Below are 19,689 nucleotides of genomic sequence, written 5' to 3'. Positions count from 1 at the left end.
AGGATTGCTTTAAGCTCAAGGCCAGCCTGTGCTGCAGGGTCTAGGTGGCTGGAGGGACAGTTGGAGTGGCGACTATGGTCGGAACTTGCTTCTGGTTGCTATTTGATGAGTGAGTTGAACGTTACTTGAAGCCTACTGCAGGGGATGATAATGAGATGAAGAAGGTGGCAATACCGTCCTTACTAACACAAAGTCAAAACTTTATTCTGATGAAATGTTATGAACTCTGAAACACTTCAGATCCCACGCATTTTGGGTGAGCGTTTGAAACTTCTCTCCTGTAAAGAAGTACTATGTGTTTTTTTGGAGTGTGTGCCTTCAGTACTCGATTCCACCTGCCAGGATGTGGGTGCTACCCAGGCCCATCTCCTCCCCACCAGACACCTGGGGTGTCGTGCCTGCCTGGGGGACAAGCAGTGTCTGGATGGATGTCTGCTCATGGTAGCTCTGGGGGGTCAGCCCCGCTGCAGAAGTACTCAGGGTCAGTGCATCCCACGCCCTTGTCCGTCCTGCTCTCTGCTTCCTTCCTGTGTTTATGAGAATGCTCTGGACGACCTTCCTGCATGCAAACCTCTGCCCTGGACTGCCCTGGAGTCTGCACCCTGGGAAGCCTCTGCTAAGCTAGTCAAACGAAAGTGAGACGTGGGGAGGAAAAGAGGCAGCCAGAAAGCACGGAACTCTCCTAAAGATAAATAACAACACTTCCATTTAGAAACTCAGTTGACGCTGGCCACAATTTCACTAAAGTTCAATATTTTTCTAAGTAATGTTAATTCCTTAAGCTTCATGAGACATAATAAAAGCGCAAATATATGTATATGCACATATGAATGTGTGTATTTGATGTGTGTGTGTGTGTGCATGTGTATGTAGATTAAGAATGTAATCTCTTCTTGGTTCATCAACATGAAAGAAACAAAAATCATTTCAAATTCCTACTTGTGATATTGGAAAGCTCTTTAGAATTTCACAGATAAAATTACTGCACCAGCCAGAGAAACCATCTCCTCCCAGCTAAACCTGGCTAATAGACAATATTGGGATCTTAATTTTTTCCAAAGACACAGGGCAGATGGTGCCGTGGTCGCGAGAAATACATTTAAAATGTCCCCTCAGCAAGAATGTAAAGGAGCTTTCAGAAACCCTTGCTGACTCCTGATTTCTAACGGCCAGACCCCAGCAGCTTCCAAACAGCATTTTAGGGGAATGGCAAGGAGCTGACAGACTGGAGGCACCGAGAGCAGTGGTTACTTAGACATCTCAGGTCTCCTCAGACTCTAAAGACAGCCGTGTGCCTTCAATACTCATTCCTCTATTAGTTCATGTTCCCACAGACACTCATCTCAATCTATGGGATCTCCCTGTAGGATTCCAGTCATCCTGTGCAGGAGGAAATACAAAGAACTCCATCGACGGACTCTGTTCTCCTGACAAGACTATCCACTAAGAAAATGGCAACAGATGTTAGTTCAATTCCTTCCCAATCGAACTCTGGGTAGATGTATTAGTTCCCTTTTTGAACCTGTGATAAAACACCGGGAAAGCAAGGGGAAAGGAGGCTGCTGGCTCACACCTACCCCAGAGGGTAGTGCTGGCACCCAGCCAACATCCCCCTTTCTCTTTCCATTCAGTTGAAGACCCCAGCTCGCAGAGCGGTGCCAGCTACATTCAGAGCAGTCTTTCCTCCTTGGACACCCTCACAGGACACTCGGTGGTGTGTCTCATCTCTCATCAGTGCCCTAGGTGTTTCTTCATCAGTCAAGTCAACAGGGGAAACCAGCCATCACACCGGAGATTTCTAAGAGGAAAAGAGCCTGGTTCATTGTGGGATCCTTCCCCTGGTGTTCTGAATGAGAACGGCCCCCCACCATGCGCTCATATATTTCAATGCTTGGTCCCTAGTTGGCAGAGATATTTTGGAAGGGCTGGGAGGTGTGACATGATTGGAGGGGATAAGTCACTGGGGTGGGCTTTCAGGTTTCCAACGCCCATCCATTCCCAGTTAGTTCTTTCTCTGCCTTGTGTTTGTGGATCAAGGGGTAAGCACTCGGCTATGGTGTCAGCGCCATGCCCACGTGCCTGCTGTCATGCTTCATACATGATGGTCATGGACCCACCCTTTGAAACTTTAAGGACCCCCAAAACTGTTTCTTGTATAAGTTGCCTTGGTCATTGTATCTTAGCACAGCAATAGAAAAGTAACTAAGACATCTCCCTAGGAGTTATTGGTCAGGAAGCCCCAAACGATGCCCCCCCAAACCAGACTATTGCCACTGCTATCGGTCACTCCCCAACTAGATGGTGAGAGCCTGTTGCTGCAGATACGACACACTTGTGGAGGACACTGGGAGATCAAGCTGGAATTGATCTGAAAACGTCATCTCTACAGGCTAGCTTTCAAAGCCCCAGAAACGCCGTGTAGCCGTTGGAGGAGAAAAACCCATTGGTGATGAACTCTGCATACAGCAATTCTGATGGACCTGCCAGGCCAGATGTGCTCGCTGGTCCAAGAGCGGCCGAAGGTTATGGATTTAAGGATGCTTTCTAAGGTGGCGTGCGCATGAAACGAAAGGGACCCACAGACCTGTGCATTTTAACACTGGTGCTCAGGTGGAGCTGCTGTTTGAGAGACTTATGGAATCCTTAGGAGTCAGCACCTCGCTGAAGGAATGCCAGGCTCGGCTTGCTTCCCCTCTGCTCTCTGCCAACACAATGGATAAATGCCACGGCCTGTGGGGTCTACATGGTCATTTCAGCAGTCAGGAGACTGAGGAACTGACTCCAGACCTCACTGACTTTAAGTTGCTGCTTCCTCAGTCACTCTCTGTAGTGATATTTTGTTTGTGTTTTAACAAATAACGCTTCCCTAAAGATCAGAGTGCAGAGCTAAGCCATTAAAGGCCAGGGAGTGGTGGTGCACACCTTTAATCCCAGGATTCAGGAGACAGAGGCAAAGGGATCTCTGTAAATTCAAGCGACCCTGGGTAACACAAGATTGAATCTGCCTAAAAGAGAAACAGTTTACATAAATGTGATCCCATTACTTGGGATCCCATGTCTTTAATCCCAGCACTAGGGAGGTGGAGAGAGGAGTGATATGGCTGGACAGAGAGGGGAATATAAGGTAGGAGGAGACAGGAGCTCAGTGCAGTCTGAGGTTTGGTGGAGACAGCTGCAGCCTGAGGACAGGATCGACCTTGGTCTGAGCAGTGGTAGAAGTGAGAACTCTCCTGGCTGGCTGCTCTGCTTCTCTGATCTCTCAGCTTTCACCCCTAATATCTGACTGCGGGTTTTTATTGAGAACAATTAGAATTCGTGGTAAAACTATCTTTCTTGCTGTGGTAATACGGATGGCTTGAGGTGCCCCAGGTGGGAGGAGATGAACCTTGGGTAGGAGATGACCTCTCTCAGAAACGCCCACCAAGAAATAGCAGTACTGAAGATCAGTCTTCCAATCACCAAGGACAGACAACTGTCACAATGATGAATGGTCCTGGGGTTTTTCCTTTTCTATTTAACACAAAGAATGACAAACTATTTCAAAAGAGAAAAACACTGGTATCTGCTGAAGGTCCTTGGGAGCAGAGTCCACACAAAAATGAAATTTTAAATCAGAAACATTTGGAATCTTGGTTGAGAGAAATAAATAACTCATTAATTTCAGCACTGGCTTTAAGCTCTGATTGGCTTTCCCTCATTCAGGGAATATATTTCTTTTAGAAGTAAATATTTATTTCTATTGTTTCACAGGAAAGAAGCAGAAATACAGCAACTATAATTTTGTGGCAGCAACTGGCAGAGGATTTCACTTAATATAAACCTCTGGCCCTGCTGTGGCTTAGGGTTAGAATTACTTTTCTATTTGAAGCTGACAGAATTCGTGAGCATGGAGATAATCTTTCTCCCACCAACACTGTTGGACAGACTAACTGCCTATGGCCTCCCTTCAAGAATGCATGAGACACTGTGAGATGTTTACGATTAAGGCCAAAGCATACTTTAAGAGTACCTGTGCTGGAATATATCTTCATCTTTCTTTCTCAGCTTTCCTGAAACACGTCTTAGGGACCATTTAGTCTCATCTAATTGGCAATTTCTAGGCCGCTGAAACTGTTTCAAAGCCAAGCGATCAGTGCCTAAGGAATGACCTCTGAGGAGAACCTCAGGCCTCCATATCATGTGCATACATGTGTGCCCCTTAACATACACGAGAAAGGGATGAGAGAGGCCTAAAGTGGTCAATATACATGCTGTTAAAGGTTCATTAGGACACGTATTCCCCCAAACTTACAGTGTACTTTTAACAAGAAACTCCTGTTTTGAAAATTTGCATAATCCAGCTGAGTCCCACCCCACTCTTATGTGTAGCGATGACCATTTTATTATTATTTATTATTATTATTATTATTATTTTGCAATATGTTGAACATGAAAGGAGAAGCAACACTGAGTACATCTGTGACAGACATGAATACCGAGCCCGGAGACTCAGAATTCAAGAGCCCTCTTACTCCCAAGGGTGCGTTCACTGTCAAGAGAAATGACGGCCCTCACACCATGGGAGAAGGGTGACGTGAAGGGTTCTGTGCCAGAACAAAGCAACGGCCTTCTATGGTGCTTACTTGAGGGCGGTTCTGTAGTGGTAGATGGCTTCCTTGTTCCGGCCTTGGTCTTTTAGGAAGTTGGCGTAGTTGTAATGAACCTTCGCGTTGTGGGGCAGAGTCTGAACTCCAGACCTACAGAGGACATTAAAAAGAAAGAAAACAAGAATCACACTATTGTCAGGTCCTTTTGTGCTCTGTTCCCAGCTTCATGAGCTGCCTTTGAATGCCAACGGTTCTCATGTCCAACAGGTTTCCGAGCGTTGTGAATTACGTGACTGCACAGGGAAGGAGTGAAGGCCTTGGCCAGGTTTGCACAACTGGATGATGAATGAGATGCTCTCTGCAGGGAAGCATGGGGGCCCCTTCTCTCTGCTGGAGACACACCCGGGGCTTGGTAAGGTGTGGTCATCTGGACTGAGGCTTTCTGTCAGGGCGTAGCAGAACCCGGCTGCAGACATGAAGGAGCAGAACACCACCCGGACACAAAGCCTTGAACTGTCCAGCCCGGTCTGTCCTTGCATCTTAGAGTGCAGCGGGCAGAGGATCTGATGTAAGAGACAATGTAGCTAAGTCAGACCCCGCAGAAGATGATACAGACACTGCCCCTTGTTGAGGGATTCTGGGCATGCCCTTCTCTCTCATGTCTGCCACAGGTGAAGGCTTTTTACTTATGGATAGAAAGTGAAGTAGCCTAAGTGATGTGTCTGCAATACAAAGGCACAAGAAGGCGAGGCGAGGTGGATTCCATAAAGTGAGAACGCACAGCTCAGCACCAGCACTGCCCTTCAAGGCACGAGGCAAGATCTGACAAACGCTGCCCTCACTCTGTGGCTTCTCTCTCTCTCTCTCTCTCTTCCCACATGCTGGCTTCCTCTTTTGGCATCAAGACACTGACTGACCCCATGGCTGGCCCACGTGCTGGCTTCCTCTTTGGGCATCAAGACACTGACTGACCCCATGGCTGGGTCTAGAATGTATGCGCATCCCAGAAGACTGGTGGCTTAAACCAGTTTACAGAAGTAAACGCTACAGTCCTTCAGCATCTGTGTGGTGTTCACTTGGCACCTTGCTGTGCCAGGGGCTGGGAGATAAAATGACCAGGGAGCCTATTCTCAGGATCTTACAAGGGTGAGGCAATGTGGGCAGTTAGGAGAAAGAAATTCTTATAAGTGGGTAGGGTTCAACAAATTACAGCGAGCTCAGCCCAGAATAGCAGCAGAACTGAGCAGCCAACAGAGGTGAAGCTCTGAAGATAATTTGTTTGTCCTTCCTTCCTTCAGTTTTTGTTTTCTTTCTTTCTTTCTTTCTTTTCCTCCCCCCTTCCTCTCTCCCTCCCTTCCTTCCTTCCTTTCAGTAATTTGAGATTGAGTACAAACACGAATCATTACCAGAGGGCTGAATGTAGGCTGACATCCCTATTGTCAGGGCTCCGTTTTCTAACCAGGCCCTCGGCTGCACTTATCCCTGGCATGTTGAAAACAACCATCCCATGGAGCCCAAGCTCTCGGTTCATGCTAATGACCCCATGAACATCACACCCGGCTATAGGAGCCTTGCAGTTTGATGTGGACCCATTTCTTCATTTCTGCTTCTGTTGGCCTGTGCTTGCCCTTCATTGTGACATCTAAGAAATCACTGCCAGGGTCAGCATCAAATAGCATTCCCCTTATTCACCATAATCAAGATATACTAACATAAGGCAGTTGGGGATATTATTTTAAGGTGTGTGACTTTGCTTATGCTGCATTTGTTTAATTCTGTAAAACTCTGCTACTTTGTCCAAAACACATGATGGTCTAAAAAAAAAAAAAAAAAAGAACTGAACGACCAGCGGTGAGGCAGGAGCAAGGATAGATGGGGCTGGCGGGCAGAGATTAAAATAGAAGGAGAAATAAGGCAGGGGAGGGGGCACAGGACAAAAGAACAAGGAGTAAGAGTGAAAGTAAGATATGCAGAAATAAGAAAGATAAATAAATGCCCAGAGGGAAAAGGCACATGGGATAACTTATATAAAGCTGGCAAGAAACAAGCCAAGCTAAGGCCAGGTATTCATAACTAAGAATAAGCCTCCATATGTATCTTATTTGGGAGCTGGGTGGCAGGACCCCAAAAAAGAGCAAAATCATCACACTACAAGGTCCATGAATAGATGAACAAAAAATAAACTGTGACTTATATGTACAATAAAATATTGTTCAGCTTTACAAAAGGAGATTGTGCGCTGTGTGACACCAGAGTGGGCCTGGAAGATTCTATAAAAGCCACAGGTAGGAAAAATGCTGTGTGCAGAAGAATTCAAACCCACAGGAGCAGAGAGCAGGATGGTGATAACAGAAAGAAGAGAGGGAGAAAGATGCAAACCCAGTCAGGTGGGGTGATCCTAGCGTTTACTCTGGGCACCCACCATTAAAACATCGTAATTCTGTTTATTTCTATCATGCCAATGAGAGACTTGAGGAACCATAATGTTCACCAAAACCAGAGTAGTGTGGGCATGCACACCTCCTAAGTGCCAAGGTCGCAGCGTCATGCCAACAAACAGCATTCTGTTTTGTTTTTTAAGACTTATTTTATGTGTACATGGGCTTTGCCATCATGTAGTCTGTGCAGTGCCCGCAGCGGCCAGCAGAGGGCATCTGACTCCTTGGACCAGGAATTGCAGGTGGTTGTGAGCTGTCTAGGTGTCTGGAACCAAGGGTCCTCTGGAAGAGCAGTCAGTGCTCTTAACTACTGAGTTGTCTCTCCAGCCCATACCACTCAGCATTTAACACATGCATTTCCCATGTCTCCCTCACACCTCTTATTGGCAGAGGACTTGAGAAATAGAAGAAAGAGAAAAAACATAACACAACAACAACAAAACAGACGCCTTCATCAGACGTCTCTCCAGGGTTTAGAACACCAGCTTATTTAGTTCACATTACTGAAGAGCAGGGTGGTAGAACCATCTCAAATTCATAGCTAGGGACTAAACATTAAGGCATTACTAATGGCAGCCAGAACATCAGAGCAAAGCAAAGGGGGGGAGTAAATTCCTCCTCAGTTTCGGACCCTGCTTTGGTCCAAGGTTTCACCCTGTCACAACAGATGGTGATGCTTGCGTATTGCTCATCTTCAGTCAAACACTGGGCCGAGGGCCCACCTACCACTTATCATCATTTCATTCTAGGGCAGATGCCAATTGCTGTACCCTGTCATATAGATGAAGAGGCCAGAGTCCGCAAAGTATTTGGGCAGAAATTCCAACCAAAGCCAAGATCAAGCTCATTCCTAGAGTTGGGGAGTAGCTGATGCTGAGAGAGAGGATTCCAGCAACATTTGCTCTAAGCTGGCTCCCAGGCCCTCCAAGGCGTCCTCCTCTCCCAGTGTCCTTCTCCTCTATGCTTGGATGATAAACACTGTTCTCTCTATTTTTCCATGAACTTTAAGGGATTTGCCCCAGAGCAAGCAGTTAAGCAGGTGAATTAGCATGCCGTCAGAAAGCCTAACTCCCGATGCTGCCTTCACCCTGTCCTGCCGCAGCAGCTGGCAGTGAAGTGTCCAAGTGGTATCAGTGTTATTTCTCAGAGATGAAGTCGCACACACATCCAGCCTTAAAGAAGAATAGGCTCTACAAGCCTCCAGCTTTCTCAGGACTTAGACAGCGTCAAAGACTTATTTAAAGTTATCAGTTGTTTTGATTGCACCTGACACAAAAATTCACCTGATCTTCAAAGGCCTCTCAGGCCAAAGTCCCTTTCAGCACAGCCGTGGGATGGTTTCATTGTAATGACCAACTACTCACTCCCAACAAACTTCCACCGAAAGGGACAGAAAGTTTGGGCTGCAAAGTCAGTGTGCACTCCAGTCTTGTCATTGTTGCTGTTTTTACTTATTTCTTAACTACTGGAATTAGCTGCAGCGGGTTTGAACTCTAGGCTACTGTCCTTGGAGCAAACATTGCCTCCCACCCCCCCACAACCTAAGTTGCTTTGATTAAGGAGTAAATATCATAAATGCCATTCCTAATGTGTGGCTTTCTCCAGGGGAAGTGCTGGACACAACAGTAGAACGGCTGGGAAGTGTTTCATAAAAAGTCAACCACTAAAAGTGAGAGAAAGATTAAACCGAGAGACCAGTAGGAAGCTCTGTGTCTGAACTTCAATGGCCCCGGACTGAGGCATGAGGAGGGAGGGGCCCTGTGTTCTGTGAGGACTGCAGTGAACGAGGCGGCTAGGGTAAAGCCTGAGAGCTCTTTATCAGGTTTGTGAAGGGAACACATTTAAACAAGCAGAAACAAAACAGCTGCAAGGTAGAAAGAGTTTTTGTCCTTGGTGGTCTAGCCTTGGGTAAACCTTCAGCTGTGAACAGTCCTAAGGGACTCACTGGGCCACCACAAAGGGAAGGGGGTTGGAGAGCCCCAGACGTGCAGAGCAGAGCTGCTCTTAGAGAGGCCCTGTGCCTGATTCCCAGCACCCACGTCCACGTGATGACTCCCAACTACTTGTAACTGCAGTTCCCAGGGATCTGAAGCCTTCTGCTGACTTCTATGAGCACCAGACATATACGTGGTGTGCAGACATACATGCAGACAAAATACCCATACACATAAAATAACAATCTTCAAACTTGTTTTTAAAAAAAAATGAAAGTAGACAGGGTGTTAGTGTGGAAGGAGGTGATCACTGGACAGGACACAGAAGACTGAACGCAGAATGAGCGTGGTCAGAATCCCTTGTATTCACTCAGGGAGTGTCAACACGAAACCATTCTTATGTCTGATAAACAAAGAGCCTTACTCCACAGCAGTCGCTCTGTGGGAATCGGCGCTGCAATGATACCCAGACAGGCACACTAAATTAACTACGTTAAAAATGCTTATGTAAGATCAAACACATTCTTTTCTTTATCTTTCTTTCTTTCTTTTTTTTTTTTTTTTTTTTTTTTTTTGAGACAGGGTCTTACAGTGTAGCCATGACTGTCCTGGAACTCTATGTAGATCAGGCTGGCCTCGAAGTTACAGTGATCTGCCTGGCTCTGCCTTCCAAGTCCACCACCACACCCAGCCTCAGACACATTATTTTCAAAAGGTAGCAGAGCCCGGTGAACGTCTGCCTTATTTGTTCATTATCCATCTATACATTAACTTCTTCACAACTAATACTAGTATTTGTACTTTGGGACAGGCTGAAAGCTATAGATTAACACACTTACATACATATGCATGTCTATGTAAATATGCGCACACACGAACACATGTACACGTGCATATATGCACACGTGTTTATGTACACATAATGTGTTTACATATTTATGAATGTGTATACATACATTCACATACATGTGTATATACACATAACACATACATATATGCACATCAATATACACACTCACGTATGAAGGATGCTAAGGCTCTAACCCAGTGTGCATGGCAAGTGCTCTACCCTGAGTTGCTAACACCAACCCAGCAACATGCTTGTATTCAGAAAAATATTCCACCACAGAGGGGAAAAAACCCTCACCAGAAAAGGAAGTCTTTTATTTCCTCACCTAAATGAATGTTTAAAATAAACAATGATGAACAATGAGGCCACAGATTATGATTTAATGCTCTGGAATATTCCAGAGAAGTCACTGCCTGTCCTGCCCTCCTGCTGTGTGCTCACCTTCCCTTGCCCCTGGCTGAGTGATGAAACGAGGCATGGAGATCATTTGGTGACTGATTTAACCGCCCCCTCATCAGTGGTTGTTTCCACCCAATCCACAGACCCAGAATCTCCTCGCTCTCATAAAGCCACTCGGAGTGAGTGCATGTTAAATTTTACATATTACTTTTAAAATCCTAAAATTAAACCCCCAAAACTTCAAATTTATTAAAAGCGATTTCCCAGATTAATACCAGTGCCATACCCACGTTACTTCATTCGGAAACAAATCTGTCATCGGCTAAAGAGTGGGAAGAAACGCACATTTACCTGCTTTATCGTACCTGAATAAGGACTCTCTTGACAACCAAATTTCATTCTGCTTCACAGTTTTCCAGGAAAAAAGCAGGAGCAGCAACACAGTAGATGCCATCAGGGAGGTGGCCCCACACCGGCTCAGCCCAGCACACAGCTTGTTCAGTCCATGCACAAAGAGAATGCAGTAGCCCATGCTGGAACACAGCATAAAAGCAGGGTCACTGTGGGTCAGGGGTCACTGTGGGTCAGGGGTCACTGTGGGTCAGGGAGTCACTGTGGGTCAGGGAGTCACTGTTTGGAGGGTGGTTATGGGTAGAAGGGTCACTGTGGTGGTTTAAACAAAATTAGTCCCCATAGGCTCATGTATTTGAATGCTCTGTCACCAGTAAATGACACCATTTGAAAGGATTAGAAGGATTAGGAGGCGTGGCCTTGCTGGAGAAAGTGTGCCACTGGTTTCAAAAGCCCATGCCGGCCCTAGTCTCTCTCTGCCTATATATCAGGAGGTAGCGCTCAGCTACTACTACTTTAGCTCTGCCTCTGTGATACCATGCTCCCCACCATGATGATAACGGACCAAACCTCTGAAAATTAGTTGCCACGGTCATGATGTAGCTTCATAGCAACAGAACTGTGACTAAGACAGTCACTGTGGGTTGGGGCTCAATATGGGTAGGTAGTTCCCCAAGCATGCTATCAGGACAAACAGGCCTGCCCTGTGCTAGAGGAACACATATGAATTCCACTGTCACAGACAAGTGTGGGTTGTCTAAGGCTCTCACAAGATGGCACTAGCTTTCCAGTACTGATGTGAAGCCACAGGTTCAAGCCAAGCCTTGGGCTTGGATATCCTACAAGGTATGTTTGAATTTAGAGCCGGGGCCACTGCAGGTCCTACCCCTGCAGCCCAGAGGGCCATCTGGGAGGAATGGACTACCATGGAGGACCAGAAACAGCTAACGTTCTTCCATTTCCCAAAGCCACCCACGCACAGGCTGCCACAGGCTGCCCCCTGAGCTGGACTGGTAATGTTTTCTCGCTGGCTCTGCCCCAGTTTCCCCAAGCTTTGGCGTAGAGCCACATCTCTGAAAGCACACGGTCCCTCACACCACTCACATACCTACAGAGGTGCTTCCTGTTGGCGGAATAGTCTCCAGAGAACATAAAGTTTGCCAAAGGGAGTCCCCATCCCACCTCCATGGGGACCAACAACTAACTTGAAGCCAGTGTTCCCAGATGTGACCCCAAGTACTGAATTCAGTTGGCACAGGTCCTTCCGTGCCTTACACAAACCAGACCGGTCTCCAGAGCGAGAAAAAGTTTTCTCACATTACAATGTCTATATCTGACCTTGGAGACGTGGGGTTGCTCTACAAATACACTGTTTCTGTGGAATCGGTTGTGCTAATGTTACTTCAATGCCTGACCATAATGGCTGCTCAAGTGTGCAAGGTTCTTTGCTGCCTGTGCTTCTGCCCCGGTCAGGTTCCCCCACCCCTCAAACTAATCAGGATACTCTGGGACCTTGAGAAGGTCCACTGGAGTCCATTATTTCCTATAAAATAATTTGTTTTTAAAAGAATTTTAATTTTAAAATATTCCTGTGTGATAATATCACTTGTGTGGAGGTCTAAGGATAACTCTGTGAAGTTGGCTCTCTCCTCCCACTTTTCCACAGGTGTTGAGGATCAAGCTCACTTGAGGGCCCACCCTCACTCATGCTGCCCCGCATGCTGCCCTGATGAAGGGTTTCTGATGTGGCAGGCTGGATCCAGTCCCACCCACGATATCATCTGCTTTCATCTCAGCTCTGTATTCATGAGACCTCACTAGCTGTAGGAACCAGAGCTGCCCTAGGATAGAACAGCAGGAAGGAAGGAAGGAAGGAAGGAAGGAAGGAAGGAAGGAAGGAAGGAAGGAAGGAAGGAAGGGGGTGCAACCCCAGCAGCGGCATGGCAGGGCACTGAAGTGTCAGCAGACAGTGATTGCAACCCTCGCCAGTTTGTATATCCGGGTGCTCACAGGCACCTCCTCTGTAGTAGGCCCCACGCTAAGGGCATCATTGAGTTCTCAACAGAATTCAAAGGGCAAGGATAGTAGTCTGTGTATGTTTTCTGACACGAACTTCAAATCCTCTGTGTTATACACGTCCTAAGTGAAGACACTGAAAAGTCAGATGAGTTGAAGAACTCAACTACAGCCCCAAAGCTCAACAAGCCAGACATGCAGCCTTTGGCAGAATGCTAAAGTTGAGAGGATTGCAAGCCTCTTCTCTAAAAGGCTAGGCAGTAAGTAGTGCAGACGTTTTATATTAAGGCTCACGAAGCATTCTCTCTCAACAACCCTGCTAGACGGAAGCAGCACACTCAAGGCCACTGACCTTTCCCATCCCGGCTTCCCTTCTTCACCTCTCTCAATACTGTTTTCACAGAAAAACATGGAAGGGCTTTCTTTAAGTTCCCAGCTTAAAGAATTCAGCTCACTGTCCCCACCTGGGGCACTGTGTCTGTCCACCGTCCGTTCCTCTTTCTAGACCCACCTACATGCCTCGCTGGCCTCCTCCTTGAGAGGAGTGCACAGAAGCTTTGGTATTCTCCGAGCTTCTGAGTTGCTGTGCTGTCTGTGAACTTTAATACACTTGTTTGCCTTTGCTCCTGTCAATCTATCTATTGTCAATTCCATTTATTGGACATAAATATTTAGACTCTGGAGAGCAGAGGGAGCTCTGTGTAGGTCTCAAGGCCTCTGTCATACCTCCTCCACTCTGTTTATGAGACCAAGCACATGCCCTGTAGATGCGTGGGCATGTCTACACTCCCGCGTGGGCATGTCTATACTCCCACAAAATTTATTTGTAAAAGCAGTGGCGGGCCAGACCCGACTCATGGGCCATACAGCTGGCTGGTCCCTGCTCTGTGAGAATGGAGGAGAACCCCCCCGCCCCTCCCGCTTGCCATTTGGCATTGATTTTTGTATAAAAAAAATGATATATTTTTTTTCTGAAGTCCTTGAATTGACACATGGTTTCAGAAATACTAAGCCATAGAAAGGATTCTCTGCTAGGTTTGCAATTTGGGGGGATCCATTACATTCCTTCAGATGCAGACACTACAGTGAGTGAGAGACTCCTCTATGCTGAAACTTCATCCTCAACATCTGTTTCCATGCAGCTCCCAGCAGTGGGCAAAAGAAACATGTTCCTTCTATTGCCAGGGGCGGGACAAGGCCACAGAGAAAGTGGAAAATCAAGCAAATGAGAAACTACATGCTTTTTTCTGCAGGGAGATGGAACGTGAGTCTACCTTGCTCCGGTGACTCTGGTTAAGAAACCTCTGGGTTGCTGATCAGAGATTTCCACGCAGAACATACAGGAGCCTGCATGAACCAACACTGGACAAAGTCTGAGCCTGCAGAGCCACAAGCCAATAGCTCAAACATGGAAGCAGTTTGCAGACCTACAGAGCCATCAGCAAATGGCTGTAGTCATCACAAGGTTCCCTCCCTCTCTCCCTCCACCCCTCCCTCCCTCCCTCCCTCCCTCCCTCCCTCCCTCCTTTTGTCTTAGAGAGAGAGATACAGTGTGTGTGTGAGACAGTGTACATGCAGAGGTCAGAGGATAACTTGTAGAGATGTGGGGGTAGGTTCTTTCCTTCTGTCATGTGGTTTCCAGGAATCAAAAATCAGGTCATCAGACTTGGGGGTGTTATCAGACTTAGGGTCACAGTCAGGTTTGGCCACCCAACTTCAGTAAGATAATTAAAAGAAAGAGATTTAATCAACATGTCCGTACCGTGATGAAGGATTTATGGGGTAGCTAGGATCACAGGCCTGTACCACCAAGCACAGCTGAAAGCACCTAATTTGTGGATAAGCCCCAACAATCCACTGAGACTATCTACAGATAAAGCTAACATTACAAGATGGCCACAACCCTCCAGTTTTATTAAGCTCTTCCTGTGTAGGGTCTACAGGAACGTGTCCTCTGACTTCACTGGCCCCCGTTGATGCCGCTTCTCACGAGTGATCTCATGGTAAGATTTTATTCCAGTTGAGTGGGTGTTATCCCCATATGGTTCAGAAGGAAAGCCCTGGAGCATTGAGCTGAGAGCTGGGGGTGGCTGTGCCCCACGCCAGTGGTGACCACTCAGAAGCCAATACTAAGAGAACCCCCACTTCTGCCCTACTTTTTCCCATCTCAAATGTTCGATGGGGAATTCTCCAGAGGACTGAATGTATTTGGAGGTCAGAGTTCATTCAGTCTAAGAAATTCCAGTGGCATTGCTGAGCAGCTCCCTAGTCCCTGCACGAGGTGCTGTACTCTTGGGTTGAGATGGGAAGTTTCTTCACGCGTGATTTTCTATGAAAGATTGCTGGGTCATTTTCCAGTGTGTCCTCAGGATAACCAGGGCAACTGCCATTGGTTCCCGTTTTGATAGTGGACATAATTCTCTCTTGGGCTCTTCGCAATACAATGCTTCCGTTCCCCCCTCATAGTTCACCCAAAAGCACTAAGATTTATGAGGTCTTTTCCTGGCAGATAAAGCAAGTCTCTGAAGTTGGACAAAATCCTTTGTCTGTATCTCAACCCTGACACTTGCTGATTTGGGGCAAATTATTTAAATTCACAAGCTCTTAATTTCCTTCCTTTGTAAAAGGACATTATTTTATGCTGAACTATGTCCACTGTATATTAAATAACAAATGATAACATTAAGATTCTTGTGCTGTAGTAATATTAGGGGTAGGCAGTTAGTTTCTGCTGAATAGATTGGGAGGCAGAAAATCTATAACATTTGTATATGTTCCAGGTCAAAGCACCAGTGTCCTGAAGACAGCAGGGTCCTAAGATCTCAGGTCACTAGCAAGTAGAGGGACTGCAGGGGTCCAAGAGGAGACTGTCTGGAGCTTCCGGACGACAGAAAAAGAACTCTCGAGAGCTCCAAAATCAGAACAGAGTCAAGAGAATACAACGGCTCTGTGGCCTAAGTCACCTAACCCCTTGGAGGCTTAACTGTGTCTATTATGGGATTAATACTGTCTGCAAACCTACCTCTAAGGGTTACATGAAATACTGTATGTGAGCATGTTTCAACAACTGAGTAAAAGGGGAGAGGCCATGTTGCCATGTGGACAGTTTTCGTGTTCATGAGAGTTGTTGCTGTGTGACTCTTTGCACATGGATGAAGCGTGTGACTGGAACTATAAATAACCCAGTTTATCAAAGTCCTGCTCGAACAAAAGGTCCGACTTACAAGACAATCCCAAACATTTTTAAGAACACACGTGAAAAATATCCTTGAAACTACAAGCTCACTTGTACGGTAGTATTTGCTTCAAGTACTGAGTTTATCTACGATGTATGTCATAGAGTGTAACATAGATGGGCAGTATGTGGAAGGCATGTGGCCATGGACTTATTAACATGCACAATGCCCGAGGTCAGAGACAAACACAGAAGCAATTCTTCCCTTACACCCGCTTTGATTTGGATATAAACTGTCCCTGCAAGCGCACGTTTGAATGCTTTCTAAGAGTGTGGTGTGATCTTTTTCTAAATGCCTGCCCTCCCTGAGCCCTGGGGAGTCTGTCCCCTTCTCTGCTCATTCTGGTTCCCCTGCAGTAGCTGGGATGCGCTCTCTGCTCCTAAAGTGAAAGGATCCCAGCTGGCGTGCGGGGCATGAGGGTGAATATTCACCTGTTTTCTCTGTTACCCTACATCTTTCATCAGTTGTTTCTGCTTCATCAATTCTATGCAGTTTTCGTTGTTTTTTCCCTCTTCCGGTGTGATAAATATATAAAATGCTAGAAAGATAGTCATACAATTATATGTTTCTATTTAAAGTCAGGATAAAAGAGCAAATTTTCTGTGAAAAAACAATGATTTAAAAAAAATTATTTTAGCCCCCAGACTGCCTTCCGTGCTCAGCTATGGCATGCACAGAAGTGACATTTATCAGAGCGAGAAAATGTTATTTCTGTGTGTTTTGATGGTAAGACTTTGACCCCAGAAGCCAAGCAAATAGCCAAGTTCTGTCTCTTTCATCCAAAGATTTCTGGCAGCAAATAAGAAAAGCCCTTTTTTGGTTTAGGCTGGAAGGAGAACAGAAGTGGCGTGCATTGTTAATCATGAAGGAGGAAGATAAAAGCAGATCGTGAGTCAGGCTCAATCTGGCTTTTCTATAAAATAGCCAGATCAGTCCTCCAGCTGCTGGACCCAGGAGGTTTCTCAGAGGCTGGCTGGGGTCTCAGTGGTGTGATGGACAGCGGGTAGGAGGCTCAGTTTCTCCAGGAACACTGACAGCTAGGCATCCTTCCCTTCCTCCCTCCTTCTTTCCCTCCCTTCTCTTAGTTAGGGCATAAAATCGTTTTTTTTTTTTGTTTGTTTTTTGTTTTTGTTTTTTTTGTGGGTCCTTAGTCTACAGGACTTGAAAGGAAGCTTGAGAACAAGTTTATTGGGGTTTGGGAGAAAACAAAGGGTAGACAACCCTAAATCTCAGCAGTTGCAGGAGGTCATGGTGGAGGAGACCTCAGGCAGGGTGAAAAAGCCCAAAGTGTGTGCAGGCTTTGAAAAAAGGAAAAGGAAAGTTACATTTCTCCGAGTAACTCAAAAGAACAGGCAAGTTTAGCAGAGCTATATGTCAGGGCCTCTGTGAGTGACTGCACAGGCTGGGGTTTTAGGGAAGGATTAAGTACATTATCTCATTAAAGGGATAATTAGTCCTCCCATCTCCTTGGCACGGCTTTAGGTATCACACTCTTCCTGAGGGGTGGTATCTTGGTGAGGTGACTGATAGGCCCAGCTACACTAACTTTTCATTTTTATTTTTTATTTTCTGATTTTTTAGAGCTGCATTAACTCTAAAGGGAGGACACAATAATGTACAATGTTCTAATCTTTGGCACTGACCAGAATGTCACGTCTCCTTGAGGACCAGTATATTCCATTCTTTTAAACAGGAGTTAATAGCCTTCCCTTCCTGGACCTCAATAACCCCCTGACATCCATCAACAAAGATTGTAAGATTGTTTTTTTTTTTTTTTTTTTTTTTTTTTTTTTTTCGAGACAGGGTTTCTCTGTGGTTTTGGAGCCTGTCCTGGAACTAGCTCTTGTAGACCAGGCTGGTCTCGAACTCACAGAGATCCGCCTGCCTCTGCCTCCCGAGTGCTGGGATTAAAGGCGTGCGCCACCACCGCCCGGCAGATTGTAAGATTGTTAACAGGACCTCCAGAGCTGAGACCCTAGCTGGGTATGTGCTGCACACCTTTATCCTGAGTACTTGGAAAGTAGAACCAGGAAGATCTCTCTGAGTTCAAGGTCAGCCTGCTCTACATGCCAAGCTCTAGTCTAGCCAGGGCTACATAGTGAGACCCTGTCTCAAAAAAAAAAAAAAAAAGGAGTTGAGACCCTAAAATCATTCGAGAGATGGATTGAAACTAGAAACTAGATAGAACTTAGCTCCACTGTGGAATTCCAAAGCTGTTCACCAGAAGGGATTCGGGCGTCTGTACCCCGTACCTCCTGTGCTCATTTAGGAGAAGAAAGCTAGTGAGAGGCCCGAGTCCCCTAATGGCATTCCTTGCCTCTGGCCAGGGATGTGAATGGCACTCTGCTTTCTGGGTCCCTGCACAAAAGCCGCCATGTGTGTCTCTACCTACTGTCCTCAACAGCTCAGCTGACGTGGTCAGGAAGACCAAGAACTCAAGGGAGGGCTTGAGGCACCTGACCTTCTACCAGCCCCAGGATCACTGCTCAAGGGCAGGATGCCAACAGACCTCTCTGACCAAGAGGCTTTGGCGTCTGCTGAGACTATCCCTCTGCAGAGGCAGGAGCTATGCTGGGCACAAGGGTGGCATGGTCAGGTTCTGATGGAAGAAACAATCCCTCAGCAACAGTGCGAGGTACTCAGGCCAGGCCTCGAGAGGAAAGGACAACTATCTCTGGGACAAAGGCTAGGTAGGTACTGACACTCTGCTGAGTTTGATATAAGCAAATCCAGGCTGGCTCTCAGAGGCAGGCACTTGCTCTGGCAAACACCGACATTTTCTTTACAATGCAGTTTTATTTTCACCTGAATCCTCAAGTAAAGGGGAAACTCTGAAGCCTGCTCAGGACACAGCAACACAAGCCAGAGCGTCCGTGTTTTGTCTTATGTAGCCCTATTGTTCTTAGACCGACTCTAGCCAAGGATGGCCTTGAACTCCTGATTTTCCTGCCTCGCTTCCCCAAGTGCGGGGATTATAGGTGTGCATCGCCAATTTCTCCCTTTTAAAAATGAGAAAATCTGATATAAAAAAGCTTTATGCCTTCCTTGCTCAAGGTCACACAACTAATAAATGTCAGAACAAGACTGTCCCCTGATTCAGTAACATTTCCAGGAAGGTGGCCTTGGGACAATGACATTGAATAAGATGACAGACGAGCTAAAACAAAGGGTAGATGGGCAAAGCTAAGCAACGTGTATGCCATAGCTAAATATCATTTTAATACTACTTTCTGAATTAAAGAGGGGAGAATAAAGAAGATACTGAACACAGTAATATTGGGTAAATCAACAAGTATTTAAAAACATCACAACTATAATGGATTGTAATGCTGCTGTTTGTATCCTGAATACGGGAAGTTGTGATTCCTGTTCCACTGTGAGCTTGTACCTCTCGGCCTGTGAGTCAGGGTGCAGGAGCCAGCCTGGTCCCTGGGAATGGCGGCGGGATCAGAGGACCCACAGCCATACAGAGAACCGTCTCTCAGAAGGACCCACTGCCGTACAGAGGACCGTCTCTCAGAAGGACCCACTGCCGTACAGAGGACCGTCTCTCAGAAGGACCCACTGCCATACAGAGGACCGACCCACTGCCGTACAGAGAACCGTCTCTCAGAAGGACCCACTGCCGTACAGAGGACGGTCTCTCTGAGCTCTCAGGACTTGCGCAGTGGGTGAGTATAATTACCTAGGCATGTACAGGACTCTCTCAGCCACCACAAAGCCCACCCTGAAGAAGAGGTTGCTGGCTGGAATGAACGGGAACACGAGGAACAGCAGGCCGGCCAACACTTCCTTGTGCTCCAGCCTCTGAAACACACAACAGGGAAAGGATACATGGATCTCGGCTCAACTCTGCCCCCAAACAGCACAGTCACCAAC

General features: G+C 46.5%; 1 protein-coding gene across 1 annotated transcript in view; it reads right to left on the bottom strand.

Moving 5' to 3' along the window:
- The window catches only part of Tmtc1 (transmembrane O-mannosyltransferase targeting cadherins 1), a 205,093-nt gene that overhangs the window by 54,414 nt on the left and 130,990 nt on the right, over positions 1-19,689 (bottom strand). Inside the window, exons 9-11 of the mRNA XM_057764546.1 lie at positions 19,496-19,617; positions 10,573-10,740; positions 4,623-4,736 (exon numbers count right to left, since the gene is read on the bottom strand). Coding sequence (XP_057620529.1) covers positions 4,623-4,736; positions 10,573-10,740; positions 19,496-19,617 — 404 coding nt within the window. The remainder of the gene's footprint in view (positions 1-4,622; positions 4,737-10,572; positions 10,741-19,495; positions 19,618-19,689) is intronic.

This window comes from Chionomys nivalis, chromosome 1 (genome assembly GCF_950005125.1).
Source record: "Chionomys nivalis chromosome 1, mChiNiv1.1, whole genome shotgun sequence".
NCBI classification, from domain to species: domain Eukaryota; kingdom Metazoa; phylum Chordata; class Mammalia; order Rodentia; family Cricetidae; genus Chionomys; species Chionomys nivalis.
The sequence above is the reverse complement of the archived record's forward strand: the minus strand, read 5'-3'. Positions and strand labels throughout refer to the sequence as shown.